The sequence below is a fragment of the Octopus bimaculoides genome, chromosome 13 (assembly GCF_046866305.1).
Source record: "Octopus bimaculoides isolate indiv1 chromosome 13, ASM4686630v1, whole genome shotgun sequence".
NCBI classification, from domain to species: domain Eukaryota; kingdom Metazoa; phylum Mollusca; class Cephalopoda; order Octopoda; family Octopodidae; genus Octopus; species Octopus bimaculoides.
Window position 1 is genome coordinate 6,530,032 of NC_142940.1, and position 17,892 is coordinate 6,547,923.

Here is a 17,892-nt window from a genome sequence, read left to right on the forward strand (position 1 = left end):
GTTGCATTATTTTGACTGAGATAAGTAAAAGACAATAGATATGAATGTAAGAGTGTGTTTGTTGGTTGGGGTCTCCTCTATTGTTCTACCATCATCATGTGAGTTATTTTATGAATACAAAACAGAAGATCAAGTTGAGAGTATCAGGTATTGATGAGTGAAAAAATGTACCCACCTTAAGGAATGGATAAGATTGGCAACAGGCATCTCGTGGATGAAGAAACAGCCATCTTCAAAGCCAGTCACCAATAAATTAGTTAGTTTATGAAAAGTAGCACTGGTCAGTTTGACTGCCATCTGTGAAGTTCCTTTGTCTCTTGACTGTTTCAAATTACATCTGAAATCATTTGGAAACAAAACAACATGGCTTTAGAACAGAAAATAACCTCACATACTTATTTTATTCTAATATATCGGTGCAAATAAGGCTGTGTACTTGAAGCTCACTTTGCAATCAAAGCTACACACAAGCACACACATAAATGAAGAAAGTGCTTTTGATGGGGGGTACACAATAGCACATGGGTAATAATAGAAATGATGATAATTTTTCTATGGCACAAAGCCTGAAATTTTTCTGGAATGGCTCTCATCAATTGCATCAACCCCAGGGCTTAACTTGTGTTTATTTCATCAATGCCAAAAGGATGAAAGGAAAAGTCAACCTTGGCAGAATATGAACTCAAAACGTAAAGACAAATGAAATGCCATGAAGCATTTTGTGAATGGGCCAACAGTTCTGCTAGCTTAATAATAATAATAATAATAATCCTTTCAATTATAGGCACAAGGCCTGAAATTTGGAGAGAGGGGACTAATCAATTACACTGACCCCAGTGTTTCACTGCTACTTAATTTGTTGACCCCAAAAGGATGAAAAGTAAAGTTGACCTCAGCGGAATTTGAACCCACAACATAGTGATGGGCAAAATACCTCTAATCATTTCGTCCAGCATGCTAACAATTCTGCCAGCTCACTACCATCTTAATAATAATAATTCTTTCTACTATAGGTACAAAGCCTGACATTTTAGGGGGAGGGGATTAGTCGATTACATCAACCCCAGTGTATCACTGGCACTTAAGAATAACAATAATAATACATTGTCATTGTCATCATCATCTTTCATGTTGGTATGGGTTGGATAGTTTGATAGGATCTCATGGGCCACAAAACTATATTGCACTCCAATGTTTACTTTGGCATGATTTCTGTGGTTGCTTGTCCTTTCTAATGGAAAAGCATACATAAAAACGAATTTGCTGAAGATCTAGAAAGAACAATCATTCATTTTTATTCTTTCTTTCAGAATAACGTTGCGTGTGATGCATACCATTGCAATTACAGTTCTCGCAAGACTCCAAAAATGTAGACTACTCACCAAATGATCGTTACTAAACAACCATTCTGTTTTTAATGTTCTCTGCTTTTCTCTAAAGCAAACATCAAAAAGCCTCATCCAGAAGGCTGACAGTATTTTCCACTCCACCACAGGGAAATACAATTTTGACATAGTTGTAGAGTAAACAGAAGGAATGTCTCCTCACCTATGACCTTTCTTGTAAATGATCTTGTTCTTCACACGGTCATCTTCCACTTCTTGGCGGCGACGTTTTTGGGCCTCTGTAACAGAAGATTTACAAGCACAACGTTAAAATTTACCAGTATACACATTTTGTTCTTTTCTACTCTAGGCACAAGGCCTGCAATTTTGGGGGAGGGGAACAGTCAATTAGATTAATATTATTATTATTATATAGCACACCACATAAAAATGCCTGTTGTATTGTCAATCACCCACTTTTTATCTCATGGTTGAGCGTTAAACAAACTCCCTTACAATATATTTAATTACCTGCCTTTGTATTATGAGGCAGAATGCTGCACAAAATGCCGCATGGAATTCGATTGTCTCCCCTTTAACATTTGAAATTCAAACACCACTAGAGGTCTCATATGCTCTTCTTCTTGTAATCGATAAAATTAAGAAGAATTTGAAATATTAAAGTATGGATTAATTCAACAGCACCACCAAAAGTGTGCGTTTGTGTCTTGTGAGGAATCGTTACTATAATTATATTTGGGATTGTGGGTGGTAGAACTGGCAGAGTGCCAAGACAAAATGCTTATGGGATTTTACTCATCAACATCACTAAGAGTCCATAAGATAATTACATGATTTGCATGTCGTTTGAACATTAGATAATTTACCATTCCCTACTTAAAGATGAGCTTGTACATACACACACACACACACTAGTTTAATCATCATCATCTTCATCATCACATGACTTCCACTATCATCAATAGGACAGCTTCATTTACATTAGAAATACATTCAGGAAAGGTATGAAAGCCTCTTTTCACCTATTACCCCAACCCCATCCATCTATCTCCACCCATTATTCCAGGTAGGGTCATGGAAGGGAGAGTCTTTAGATGCCTCCTCAATAGGGTCCTATTTGAAGAAATCATCATTAACCTCCTGGCTGGATTCTCAAATGTGATTGGCCGAGACTACGGATATTATCCAACTATTTCATTCCTGGTCCACCCCTAAGTCTCCTGTCAGTCTGCAGAATCCATCTTGTGATTCTTTTCTGTGACATTCTAATCCCAAGTCTGTAATACCAGAGCTGTAACGCTCAAAAATCTTTTTTTTTAATCTTAAAAATTGAAGCATAAAAACAAAAAAGATTGAATGAAAAAAAGGAAGGACAAAAAGGTACCTGTAGACTGTTCTTCATCCGCATCGTCAGCATCTTTTTTAATTTCTTTTCCAGAAGATTCCAGTCCATCCAACCCAGTATTACATTCCCAGTAATTCACAATTCCATTTGCTGCTATTGTGTAAAGCTGAACAAAAAGACAAGTTAAGGAATTCCAAAACTATTTCAGAAGGAAATTTTACATTTTTATTGACTTCTCTAGTGCTGACACCACAAGAACAGACCCAGTAGACTCTGTAAAGTGGTTGGCATTAGGAAAGGCATCCAGTTGTAGAAGTCATGCCAAAGTAGACATTGGGCCTTAATGCATTCTCTGAATCCCCCTGTCAAACAATCCAACACCTGCCAGTACGGAATGCAGACGATAAATAAAGATGGCCCCTAATTTTTGGATCTGCTTTTATAACCTAAACGGGGTTCAGCTATTTCAGAAGGGAGCGGGTTACAGTCTAGACCTGTAGTTCTCACCCTTTTTTTTTATTTACATATTGACCCCTCCGGTTCCCATTTCACTCAGGTGGACCCTCACAGCCATTCAATGTTTCTGTTGAGAGTAGACATGAAAACAACAATGGTGACGGAATGATTTTATGTGTATGTGTGAGTGTTTGTGTACAAGAGAGGTAGAAAACAAAAAGGATACATTCATAGAATCTTTTTCAAAGAAGGCACCGACTATGCTGTCTGAATGACCTCCAACAGTGTAAATGATGAGATTCTTGAAGGGGATGGCACCATAGACACGGGTTGACATATCTTTGGAGCCAACACATAGAACACTGGAAAGGAAAATAAACATTCATTTTCAAATGGAAGAAGTGGGGGGAATCAAAGTTTATTCAATATAATTAAATTCTAATAACAATGTGCATGTGTGTATGTATGCATGTAAGTGTGTATGACAGTGAGTGCAGCAAGAATGCGTGTATATGCAAGAGTGTGCCATATGTGGGTTTGTATGTATGTGTATAAGAGTGTGTCACTGAATGTGTGTGTGTGTGTATTTGTATGTATATATATAGGTGTGTGTGTGATACTGAGCATGTAACGCTGAGTGAGTGTGAGTATGTATACGTGTGTATATGTAAATGTGTGACACTGAATGAGCGCAAATATGTGTGTTTGTATGTACGCATGTAAACGTGTGTGTACGTACAATTCTTTCTAAAATAAGTGCAAGGCTCAAAGTTCAAAAGGAGGAAGGGAAATAGACAATTATATTGACACCACATTCCTTTCCCAGTACATAACTGGTATTATATATAACTGGCCCCAAAAGATGAAAGGCAAAGTTGGAACTTCAGCAGGATTTGAACTCAGAATATACGGAACCATAAGAAACTGCCACAGAACATTTTTCTCCAATGCTCCATCAATTCTGCCAATCTACCACTATTATATATATGAAGATCATACGATGTTGTTTCATGCTAGTTCATGGCTGATTGATCACACTTATGACCAAACCATGACCAGGCTAACTAAAGTCAAGTTTTCACCCAGCATGCACCATTCATTAACGTTATGTTGAATAACGAAAGCAGCAAAGTTATCTCTCTTACATACATCAACCGATCCCCGAAACAAGCTGTGTTGTGCCCTTGAGCAAGACACTTTATTTCACGTTGCCCTAGTTCACTCAGCTGCAGAAATGACTTGCGGTGTCATTGGTGCCAATTTGTATCAGCCTTTGGATAACATCGGTGGGGGTAAAGGGGTGGAAAAGGGAGGCTGGGTATGCATGGGAGAATGCTGGTCTTCTACAAACAACCTTGCCCAGACTCGAGCCTTGCAGAGGAACTTTCTAGGTGCAATCCCATGGTCATTCATGACCAGAAGGGGGTCTTTACCCTTTATACACTAGCCGACATCTTTGAGAAATACCAGAATCTGAATTGAAAAAACAGTATTGGGGCCTGTGTCTGTAACATTCATTTAATTAAGCTCGCAAATGGGGATATATTTGGGAGAATTTAAATTACAATCAAAGCCCTTCTTTGGTGAGAAAAATTATTTAGGATAGAATTTAATAAATAAATGTGCCCTTTTAAAGCCTAGCCAGGCTTATGAGCCCGGCTTCCCGGTTTCAATGGCGCATGTGTTCCCCAGCTGGACGGGACTCCAGTCCATCGCAGCGTTACTCATTTTTGCCAGCTGAGTGGACTGGAGCAACGTGAAATGAAGTGTTTTGCTCAAGAACACAACGCGTCGCCCGGTCCAGGAATCGAAACCACAATCTTACGATCATGGTGTTGACACCCTAACCACTAGGCCACGTGCCTTCACAGGATAGAATTTACTCTGCAAAAAACGATTTTTGCTTGAAACATCAGTTTCCACATTTCCCCACAACAGACAAGATTATTCAATATTTTTGACCTACAGCCGCTAACGACCCTCACCTGCATCCAACCTTTATTTTAACTTGGTACTACGCATCCAAAGGATCATACCTGCACCTCCACACTGTCCTTCAGGGGTCTCTCCTACACTCACTCATGTTAAAGATTATTAAACAACAACAACAACAAAACCAAGAAAATAGACAAAAAAGTAAAAATCCACTGACCGTGAATCTGAACTCCAATCGATACAAACATTGTCGTCGTAAGCCCCATAGAGGGCTCGTAGTAGTCTGAAGGGGTTGAAATTCATTTGTTTGCAAGGAGCACTATACAAAAGGACTTTGTCCCCTTTAGCAACAGCAAACTTCCTGCAAAATGAAAAAAGAAAATTATTATTATTTTTTTGTTTTATTATTTCACTTGTTTCAGTCATTAGACTTGGCCATGCTGGGGCATCGCCTTGAAGAATATAAAGTTGAATGTATTGACCCCAGTACTTTTTTTTTAAGCCTGGTACTCATTCTATTGATCACTTTTGCTGAACTGCTAAGTTATCGGGATGTAAACACACCAACAGCGGTTGTCAAGCAGTGGAGGGGAGGGGACAAACAAACAAACACCCACACACATATATATATATAGGGCTTCTTTTAACTTCTCTCTACAAAAGTCACTCACAAGGATTTGGTTGGCCTGAGGTCTATAGTAGAAGACACTTGCCCAAGGTGCCACGCAATGGGACTGAACCCAGAACCATGTGGTTGGGAAGCAAGCATCTTACCACACAGCCACATCAATAACTATAACAGCTTCAACAACAAACAGCTTTATCTGTTACTGGTTGCATTGGATGTCATTATTTTTAACAATGAAGGGTTAAAAACCAATGCCATATTCCAAAGTAATCCGATTCCATAATAAACAATATAGAGAAAAAGACTGGAAGTACAAAGGTCACGAGTTCAAACTGCATTGTATTCGGCTGCTGAAGCCCAGTGGTTCTCATCCATTTTTTTGCATACGGACCCCTTTGGTTCCTATTCTATTCTATGAACCCTCCTGACCATTCTCCGTGTCATCATCATCATTTAACGTACACTTTCCATACTGGCATGAGTAGGATGGTTTAACATTCTGTAGAGTAGATATTTATTATTCTACAACAAGAATTGTAACGACTGTGACTTTGAAGTTTTGGCCTGCTCAGCCAAAGTCACGTTGGCATTATATAGTATCTGTTAAGTTAAAATTTTCCATGGTAGGTGGAGCTCTGTTGAATGGTAATTAAGTTGTAAAGCAGGTCAGATTGGTACAATATAAAAGGAAACATGAATACTCACTTGCCATTAGGACTGAATTTGACACAGTGCACTGGACTGTGGAAGTGGAATCGGTGCAACACACTGCGACTAATGAGACTACACAGCAACGCCTCTCCCTCTAGAATAAAAAGCAAACAGCATATTTGGTACAGAAAACTTAGAAATATTTAAACCTACAGACACCCACTCAATCACACGCAAAAATGATCCTACGTACAGCAGGCTACTGACCACCAAACTAAAGGAATTGATTTTTGACCCTTTTTCCCGTCCCTTAACAAATAAACTCCCCTCTTTATCGTTGTACTCACCTTCATTGACCAAAATAAGTGTGTAGCCATCTGGGGATGCAGCAATATGAGTAATATTCCGACTGCTTTCAATAGGCAGGGTCTCTGATTTATTACTGAGAAGGAGAAAGAGAAATGATGATGATAATAATAATAATAATAATCCTTTCTACTACAGGCACATAGCCTGAAATTTCAGGGGTTGGAGGCTAATCAATTACATTGACCCCAGTGCATAACTGGTACTTATTTCATTGGTCCTGAAAGGATGAAAGGAAAATACGACCTCAGCAGAATTTGAACCCAGGATGTAAGGCCGGCTGAAATGCCACTAAGCATTTCAACTGGCGAATTTGCCAGCTTGTTGCCTTAATAATGATAATAATACTGAAGGCACAGGGGCCTAAAATTTTGTGGGGAGGGAGTTAGTCAATTACATCAACCCCAGTGTTTCATTGGTACTTAATTTACCAACCCCAAAAGGGTGAAAGGCAAAATCGACTTTGACGGGATTTTTTTTTACTTAATTTTGAGAGCAGTCAGGTTAATTTCAGATATTCTCATTTTAAAAAATCATCTCTGGCTAATCATTGAGAGGACGTTGGTGTTGCCTTGGCAGAGGTTTGCGCTCTCTGAATGCTCTTGTTATTATTATTATTACCTCTACATTACCCAAGGCAGAGGTATTGTTTTCAATCGTGTTTGTTTGTTTGTCCTTGGACAAGGTATCTCAAGAACCACTGGATGGATTCAGATGAAACTTTCAGGGATGTTTGGCCTCGTGACTGGCACGAACTGATTAGATTTTGGGATCGATCCAGAACCGGACAAGGATTCTGAATTATTTTTCCGTTCTTCTTTTTACTTAATTTTTGAGAACGGTCGGGTTCATTTTTAGTATTCTCATTTGTGTGAACAGTCGAGGTTATTTCAGATATTCTCATCTTAAAAATCATCTCTGATTAATTGTTGAGAGGATGTTGGTGTTGCCTTGGGAGAGGTTTGCGCTCTCTGAGTGCTCTTGTTATTGTTATGATATGGATTTATTTTATTAGCCAGAAGGGCCAAAAACATTGGTAACAGTACAAGGATGAAATACAAAATCAGAAGGAAGACTTACAAGAAGCAAAACAGGGAGATCACAATAATAACAATAATAATAATAATAATAATAATAAGCAAGAAAAAAAACAAAAAATAATAATAAATAAACAACAAGAACCCTAAAAACAGGGATCTACCACACAGGGTCATTCAAGACACCCATACAAGCCTTCAGATTACCCTGACACACCAAAGTGAGTGCCCTCTTCCAGATTATACCTGGATTCTCAGAGGCTCTTTTAGCCACACAAACAGCATGACTTTCACCTAATTTTCATAAAAATTCTCTCTTCTGCACCATCACCTTATTCTTCCAGTGGTACCTGAAGATGCTGCTGAGAGCTTGGTCTGAAAGAAGAAACTATGTCAACCACACAACCACCATAGCGATAGCCGTTGAAATGAAGGCTAAACGGTTCTTCTTTGTGAAACGCAAGAAGCAGGTCGATCTTTACCGAGAGAGAGACCCAGCTGATGGCTTGGATTCGTGTTACGTGCGATAACAGCTGTTCAACATAAGCCACAAATTGTCGATGAACAGACACTGAGCAAATGTGTGTAGGGCTGGTTTGGGGCTCTGTTCTCATTTCAAACAAACCCTGACATAACAGTGGCTGATATAAAATGCTAAATAGTGAATAGATTTCTCCAGTTACACTTTACATTGAATGTAGAGAGTAAAAGATAGAGGGGCAGGATGAGTGAGGTATAACTTTATGACAAATACGCATTTCCTCATGAAGCTTGGCAGAGATAGGTTTCTAGTAAAGCAGACTGTGGTTATCCTTTTTTCTTTTATCTTTTACTTGCTTTAGTCATTAGACTATGGCCAGGTTGGGGCACTATCTTGAAAAAAATTTTAGTCGAATGAATCAGCCCCAGAATTTAATTATTTTTTAAAACTTGGTATTTATTCTATCGGTTCCTTTTGCTGAACTGCTAAGTTTCAGGAACATAAACACTAGCAACAGTGGAGGACGGGGGCAAACAGAAACAGACAGACATCTTTCAGTTTTAGTCTACCAAATCCACTCACAAGGCTTTGGTCGGCCCAAGACTAAAGTAAAATACACTCGCCCAAGGCACCATAGAGTGGGACTGAACCTGGAACCATGTGGTTGGAAAGCAAGCTTCTTACCACAAAGCCATGCTGATAAAACTTAGTGAAGTAATAATAACATTAATTGGAAACATACGAAAGAGAAATTTCTTTTGTTTAATTTAATTTCAAGGATGAAGATATTTTGAAAATTAACATTTGTTTCATCAGTTTGTATAAGTCCCAAAATATTTGACAAAAGTTAAATCACAATTATTGCTTGTATGCTTTATTTCCTGATATTACTCATGGTGACAAAAGCATACTTCTAAAGTTTCTTTTAATATAACGAGCAGCGCTCTAGTATTTAACGACTATTAATTCTTTATACAACATACTGAGACAAGTGTTACTAAGTACCACACATAAATTATGTGAAGTACTTTTAACAGCACAAATAGCCAAAGCTCTATAGAGCTCCACTCTGGAATGCAGAGATAGCATGCAATAAAACTAAAACTACGGAAACAATTTTATTTCTAACATGTAGGTGTAGGTGTGGTTGTGTGGTAAGAAGTTTGCTTCCCAACCACGTGGTTCTGGGTTCAGTCCCACTGTGTGGCACCTCGGGCAAGTGTCTTCTACTGTAACCTCTGGCCAACCAAAGCCTTGTGAGTGAATTTAGAAGATGGAAACTGAAAGAAGCCTATCATCATCATCAACATTGTTTAATGTCTGCTTTCCATGCTAGCATGGGTTGGACGGTTTAACTGAGGACTGGTGAACCAGATGGCTACACCAGGCTCCAATCTGATTTGGCAGAGTTTCTACAGCTGGATGCCCTTCCTAACACCAACCACACAGACAAATAAATATTTATACCGCTGACGTGGCCAGTGGAATGTTAAAATGCAAAAAGCACATTGTGATCAGCGATGTAATAACAAGATCCGATAGTTTGGTCAATACCGAGATGAATATCTATACACGCACACACAAAGATATATGTCCATTTCATGCTGATTGTTGGAAAAAAACCCCAGAGCACTTGATACCATAGTGGGTAGAGCACTTAATAATATTTAATTTTGGTTGGGTAAGCGTCTTGTAGAGGGCCTTCAGGCAAGTTATGGCTGTTGACTTACTTGAAGACCTTGTGTACACACAGATGGAACTCAAAGCAACAAGACAAGGGACTCGACCAAAATAAGAGAGAGAGAGATTGAGAGAAATAAAACTGATAAAGTACTTACTTTTTTAAATCAAAGACAGTGATCCGGTTCCCAACAGGACTAATCACACAGCCACCGTCAGGAGTAAAAGCAAGGTTACCACGACGATATACAGACCCCAAAAGATTTGAGAACTGGAAAACAAAAAAAATATAAGAGAAATGATAAACATTACAAGATTCTTCTCCCACTCGTGACAGACAGAGAGCCACAAATGTATGGGGAAGATGGATACTAACCCCAGTACATGACTGGTACTTATTTCATCAACTACATAATAAATTACAGCCATAACTGACTCCCAACAGTATTTGGGATTCAGAATGGTACAGACAAGCATGGCTATGTGGTTGAGAAGTCAACTTCCAAACTCCATGTGGTTTTGGGTCTTCTGCACAGATAGAAACTGAAAGAAGCCTATCATAAATATACACATACATACATGTGTGTGTGTGTGTGTGTGTGCAAGCATGGCTGATTAGTTAAGAAGCCTGTTTCCCATCTACATGGTTTTGGATTCAGTCTCACTACATTGCACCTTAGGCAAGTGTCTTCTACTACAGCCTAGAGCCAACCAAACACTTGTGAATGGAAACTAAAAGAAGCCCACGGTATGTATTATCATTATCATTTAATGTCCATTTTCTATGCTGGCATGTCAGAGGACTGCACTAAACCCGATTGTCCGTTTTGGCATGGTTTATACAGCAAAAGTCCTTCCTACCACCAACCACTTTACAGAACAGACTGGGTACTTTCTAAGTAGTACCAGCACCAGTGAGGCCTGCTTTGGCATGGTTTTTATAGTTGTATGCCCTTCCAAATACCAACCAAGTTGACAGTAGTGAGGCTTGAGCAGCAGGGATTATCTGAGAACAACATTCAACAGTCTTAGTTCACCTAGCAAGAACCGGATCATCTAGGAATGTTACCTGTGCTAGACCAACATTCTAGATTGTTTTGGTTCACTCAGCTGTCAGTAAAAGGTACCAGATCATACGGAAATGTTACCCTGAAATACATGTGGGTCCTGTTCAAAGGAAGTTTTATTCTCTATCCATTTCATTGATTGCACTTCACCCTTTAGCATTCAGATTACCCCGTCAAATGTAATATTTAATCATTAAAAAAAATTTTCTGAATCAACCATAGCTTCAAGATTTCAGTGATGTGACTTTATTTTTAGAATGATATTCTGGGTAGATGTGAGAGGCCAGCTCTGGCTAGTTTGAACATAAAACAGGTAGAATGTTTTGGCCAGATCTGGCCAGTTTTAAATGCTAGAGGGGTGAGGTAGTGATGGACAAGATGATCAAATATTAAATCAAGTGAGAGAAGTCTACTTATAATGGTACTAAATACAACAAAGCCTATTTTAGCCAGTTTACAGCCAGCAACATTAATTCGTTAGCATATCATCATGTTTCTGAAAACAAGACAGCTTTGTACTTGCTGTATAATACCAAGTATTTATTTTACATCCTATTCTCATTAACTTTCCATTAACCCAAACTCTCGCATAAACATCTTCCATCATCCTTATATAGTTTGCGGTACAATCATCTTGCCATGACCTCTTTTACATCCTTGTTGTTTATTGTTCTCATTATTTAATTGTAATTAATTGCGAGATGGAAATTTAACTATGTAGTAATAGGTTAATAATAATGATAATTCTTTCCACTAAAGGCACAAGGCCTGAAATTTTATGGGAGGGGACAAGTGGATTACATTGGCCCCCAGTGCATAACTGGTACTTATTTCATAGACTCCGAAAGGATGAAAGGTAAAGTCGACCTTGGTGGAATTTGAACTCAGAATGTAAGGATGGAGGAAATGCTGCTAAGCATTTTGCCTGGCGTGCTAACGATTCTGCCAGCTGCCACCTTGTTAACAACAACAGCAACAATTGGTCTCTTTTGCCAAGCTGCTTAGTTACAGGGACATAAGCAAACCAATGCCAGTTGTCAATCAGTGGTAGGGAACAAACACAACACAAAGATATGTACGAAGGGGCCCTGAAAAATTCCTGGATTTAAGGGTATCGTGAAAGGCCTAGTTGGAGGCCCAACCTTCCAAGTTCTTTTACAGGGCTTAGAAAAACTGAAAGACTGCTGCAGTAAGTGTGTGAATCTAGAGAAGGAAATGTGTTGAATAAATTAACTGATCCTCCTGTATTTTCTTTTACCCAAAGCCAGGAACTTCTTATCACCCCCTCATGTGTGTTTCGTGCGGGTGACATGTAAAAGTAATCACTACACTCTCTGAGTGGTTGGCTTTAGGAAGGGCATCCAGCTGTAGAAACTCTGCCAAATCAGATTGGAGCCTGGTGTTGCCATCCGGTTTCACCAGTCCTCAGTCAAATCGTCCAACCCATGCTAGCATGGAAAGCGGACATTAAACGATGACGATGATGATGATATATATATATATATATATATAGTGGGCTTCTTTCAATTCCATCAACTAAATGTACTCACAAAGCTTTGGTTGGCTCAAGTCTATAGTAGAAGAGACATGCTCAAGGTGTCACACAGTGGGACTGGAACCATGGAACCAAGAAACATGGTTAGGAAGCAATTTCTCCACCACACCTCCACATCCACACCTAAATCATTAAATACATGTTCATTTTTTTTCTTCTTTCTAAGACAGTTTAAAAGCACAATTCAAAGGAAACTGAGCTGTTGTTTCCAACAGGTCAAGCAAGCACGTAGAAGTTTTCCTCATTGGCTCAGGTGGTGAGCTGGCAAGGGATGGGGGGGTGGAAGCGATAGTAATAACAATGTGTGGTAACAGCACTGTAGTAGTAACAGTGATGGTGGTGGCGGTGGTGGTAGTATTGATCCTTGAGATATATTGATAGTCACTGAAGTGGTGGTATTACTGCTGACGATGGCAGTCAGTCATCATTATCACTTATTGATTACCAATACACTATTTTTACTGAAATTACTACTACTACTACCATTACAACTATTTACTACTAATAACAACAATGGTGATGACGATGACGTCTTAAATGTATTTATTGATTGATTACTTTTTTTCTTCTGTTTTTTTTTTGTCCTGTCTACTTGTTTCTTATATGGGTAATCTGTACAACAATATTAAAACCATAACTTGTTTGCTCACTCTATGTCTTCATGGCTAGTATTGCAGTCAAACAGCAAACTGAGGTGAATAATAATAATAATAATAATAATAATAATAATAATGATAATAATAATGATGATGATGACGATGATGGTTTCAAACTTTGGCACAAGGCCTGCAATTTTGGGGGAGGTGGGGGGGGCAAGCCTATTACATCAACCTAAGTATTCGACTGGTACTCTTTATCGACCCTGAAAGGTTTGAAAGGCAAAGTCAACCTCAGCAGAATTTGAACTCAGAATTATGTTACGGGGACATAAACACACCAACACCGGTTGCCAAGTGATGGCAAGGGACAAACCCAGACACAAGGACAGACAGACAGACACACTCACACACACACATATATACATGACCAGCTTCTTTCAGCTTCCGTCTACCAAATCCACTCACAAGGCTTTGGTAGGCCCGAGGCTATAGTGGAAGACACTTGCCCAAGGTGCCATGCAATGGGACTGAACCCAGAACCATGTGGATGGGAAGCATCACACAGCCACACTTGCGCCTGTGATGATGATGACAATTAAAACTTTGGTAACCTCTAAACAAAGCTACATTTCATTTATCAGTCACTCAGTAAAACTTTATTGTATTATCTCCAATCCCAGCCCTGAGGAAAATAAAATAAAATAAAATAAATATCAGAAACTACATAACTATATTTAGACAAAACAAAAAAAAAAAAAAAAAAATACAAAACAAGAACGAATCTGTATCAATGACATATTTATTGATTGAAACAACTGGGTGTGTGTGTGTGGGTGTTAATTAGGAATTTATAATAACAAAACCAAAATAAAACTACCACTAACACTACTGTTATTGTTGTCGTTAAATTACATCTGTCAATACAATATTATGCAACAAATTGCAACTATCTTTATAATAATAATAATTATTATTATAATTAAGGTGACCAGCTGGCAGACTCGTTAGCACTCCAGGAGAAGACGCTTTGTGGCATTTCAAGCGTTGGGCCTCACAGAGACAAAGTGGTCGAGTTCCTTTCGAGTGTTGGGCCTCACAGAGACAAAGTGGTCGAGTTCCTTTCGAGTGTTGGGCCTCACAGAGACAAAGTGGTCGAGTTCCTTTCGAGTGTTGGGCCTCACAGAGACAAAGTGGTCGAGTTCCTTTCGAGTGTTGGGCCTCACAGAGACAAAGTGGTCGAGTTCCTTTCGAGTGTTGGGCCTCACAGAGACAAAGTGGTCGAGTTCCTTTCGAGTGTTGGGCCTCACAGAGACAAAGTGGTCGAGTTCCTTTCGAGTGTTGGGCCTCACAGAGACAAAATGGTCGAGTTCCTTTCGAGTGTTGGGCCTCACAGAGACAAAGTGGTCGAGTTCCTTTCGAGTGTTGGGCCTCACAGAGACAAAGTGGTCGAGTTCCTTTCGAGTGTTGGGCCTCACAGAGACAAAGTGGTCGAGTTCCTTTCGAGTGTTGGGCCTCACAGAGACAAAATGGTCGAGTTCCTTTCGAGTGTTGGGCCTCACAGAGACAAAGTGGTCGAGTTCCTTTCGAGTGTTGGGCCTCACAGGGACAAAGTGGTCGAGTTCCTTTCGAGTGTTGGGCCTCACAGAGACAAAGTGGTCGAGTTCCTTTCGAGTGTTGGGCCTCATGGAGGCAATGACCAAGACCTTTGGCATTATGTCGTGCTTAAGATGATGACCCGTCAAGGTGAGCAAAATTGCAGTTGTGGCAGATACCGGTGTCACGCAAAAGCAACCATTACACTCTCGGAGAGGTTGGTATTAGGAAGGGCATGCAGCCATAGAAAACCATGTCAAACCGGCACAGGATTTCACATCAGGAATCTAACAAAACAAACAACGTAATTACTTTTTTGTTAATGAGTCAAAGAGAGAAAGGGCCAATGCCATTGGCTGTGACCCTTATCAGTGCATGAAAGGGGAAGGGTGAGGGGGTAAGCTAGCTCCAGACCTGGGTCAAATACTTGCAGTATAAAAGAATCCTATTAAGGTTCCAAGTAAGGACCAGGTGATGGGAGGTTGGGGGGTGCGGAAAGGGGGGAACATAACAGATTTAAGTCTACACAATTACAACCACCACCACCACTACTACTACTACTAATGAAATTTCTAACAGTTTCATTAATGATAATTACAACTACAGTAACTACCACCGCAACCAATACTGCTGCTACTACTACTACTACTACTACTACTACAATCATCACCACCACTGCTGCTACTACTACTACTACTACTACCACCACTGCTGCTGCTGCTACTACTACTACCACCACCACCACAACTCTCACTACAGTATAACTAAAACAACTGTCACATCAAAAGCCACGACCACCACCACTTCAACTATTATAAACCACAGCAGCAACAACAAAAACAACAACCGGTGACAAAACTATGACCACCACACCTGAGTGTCCAAACACTGGAAACAGTCCAATACCTTCCGTGTACTGGAACAGCAGAAAGAACAGTTCCAAGTCTGATAACTGCTACAACAAAAGATGATGATGATGATGATGGTGGTGGTGGTGGTGGTGGTTGTACAGTTGTGTTGACGATGATAATGATGATGATGAAGATGATGCTGGTAACAGTAGCAACTGGGATGGAGGTATTGATGAAGCCAGGGATGGTGGCAGCAGCAGCAGCAGTTGTACTAGCAACAGCAGCAGGGGTGATGATGACGATGATGATGATGATGATTATAATGGTAGTAGTAGTAGTAGTAGCAAGGAAGTTAATGGTGATGATAGTAGTTGTAGTAGCAGCAGCAGCAGATGATGATAATGGTGGGAGCAAAGCAACAATGGGAGTGGTGGTAGTAGGAGTGTTGTGGTGGCAGTGGTCATTGTTATGATGATGCTATCAGTAGTAGGGGATGGTGGTATTCTAGGTCATAGTACAGTACAAAAAAAAAAAGGTCAAATGAGGTCAAGTCATATAAAAAAAAATTACCTTGGACCTAGTATCAGGTGACCCACCTTCTTACTCCAACCACCACCACCACCACCACCACTGCTGTTGCTCCCTTTGGAATGCTATGCAACCCCTAGTTATTTAAACAGCAAGAGAGGGCAGTGACCAGCAAGTGTGTGTGTGTGATAATTTCTGGCTGTCCTTGACTGTGGGCCCCTAGTCTTTCAGCTTAGTTGCAAGTGAGAGTGGGCGGGGTGAGAGATGAGAACACAAGACCCCCCCCCCCAAAAAAAAAATATTCCATCCATCCATTCACCCACCCACCAACCAACCAATGCCCGAAGGGAGCAGAGAAGGGAATCTTTCTTTCACCATATGGTATCCCAAGGGTGAAGGTCATTGATTAGCCAGAATCAAGGTCACATGATCACACATGTGCAATTGTTAAACAGTTGCAGCCAAAGCGAAAAAAAAAACCAAAAACAAAAACAGAAACCACGTCTGTCCAATTGTTACTGCGCTGTTTACATTGTGTCTCCTGTTGCAGGAATTACCATTCTCTGCTGTGGAATGGTGAAGTGTGGGATACAGTGGTGGGGGTATTAGTGTTGGTTCTTTGCATTCTTCACTGGCACTTGGAAGAAATATTCATCTTTGGATATTCCTCGTTTTATAGCAATATACATACACAAACTTATGTGTGCAAATATAAATATCTGTGTGTATATATGTGTGTAGATATAAATACCTGCATATGTGTGTGTGTATGAGCGTGTGTGTGTGCACATGTATGTATATTATCAGTATCATTGTAATGTCTACTTATGCATGCTTGCACAGGTCAGACAAACTTCACTGAATGCACATTTTCTACGACTGCATACCCTTTCCGTCACCAACCCTCGTTTCCAAGCAAGTTCTATTTCCCTGTAGCCAGACATGTCTTTCATGGAAGACTGGAAATAAAATAGCATTCCTTGTATGATGGTGACACTGGTTTATAACTGTCACAATGTGAAGACATTGAGACACACAAATGGATGCATGCATCAGTACATATACTTATTTTAAATGCTGGCATTTATTCCACTCTTTTGAGAACCGAAGACCACATAATTGAGATGGCATTGGTGATGATGAGCTACATATATATATATATATATATATATATATATATATATATACACACACACACACAGCAATTTATTTACAATATAAATTGTTAGATTGTCAATTGTATTTCTCTATTTAATTTATTGTTTCTAATTTGTATTTATGCCCCTACTTCTGTTGTACCAGTTAATTGGATGTTTTACACCCCATTGAAAGAATCTTTCCTTCATTTGTTACATTGGGGTTTCCTAGGGTTAAATAGCAGTAGCATTCTTCCTTTTCATGGGACTGCCACATTAAGTTGGCAACATAACATCACCTTATCATGCTGCCACTGTATAAATCTCTCTGAGAGATTTAGAAATGCAATATATATATATATATATATATATATATATATAAATTTAGTAATTGCCAGAAGTTAGAGAAGACTGCATTGGTACAGATATTCAATGTATATGGATGATAACAGATGGTAAATGAAGTTCCAGGAGATTCAGGTGAAAGGAGAGCATGAAAGAGGACCATCAAGGAAGCCATGGACCAGAAGTGGCGAACCACTGCAGCCCAGGAATTTGAACCTCATAATGGAAATGGCAAAAGGACCAGCATATGGTGGGACGCTGAGCAGGAAAGGACAATCCTATTCGTGCAAGCT

The 17,892-nt window shown here is 39.6% G+C and overlaps 1 protein-coding gene across 2 annotated transcripts in view; it reads right to left on the reverse strand.

Annotated features, from left to right (window-relative positions):
• Window positions 1-17,892, reverse strand: part of LOC106869265 (periodic tryptophan protein 2 homolog) — a 43,654-nt gene that overhangs the window by 9,419 nt on the left and 16,343 nt on the right. For both annotated transcript variants that reach the window (XM_014914932.3, XM_089361450.1), the window contains exons 2-9: window positions 10,084-10,196; window positions 6,709-6,803; window positions 6,416-6,515; window positions 5,300-5,443; window positions 3,374-3,509; window positions 2,731-2,857; window positions 1,549-1,624; window positions 176-337 (exon numbers count right to left, since the gene is read on the reverse strand). In XM_014914932.3, coding sequence (XP_014770418.2) covers window positions 176-337; window positions 1,549-1,624; window positions 2,731-2,857; window positions 3,374-3,509; window positions 5,300-5,443; window positions 6,416-6,515; window positions 6,709-6,803; window positions 10,084-10,196 — 953 coding nt within the window. The remainder of the gene's footprint in view (window positions 1-175; window positions 338-1,548; window positions 1,625-2,730; window positions 2,858-3,373; window positions 3,510-5,299; window positions 5,444-6,415; window positions 6,516-6,708; window positions 6,804-10,083; window positions 10,197-17,892) is intronic.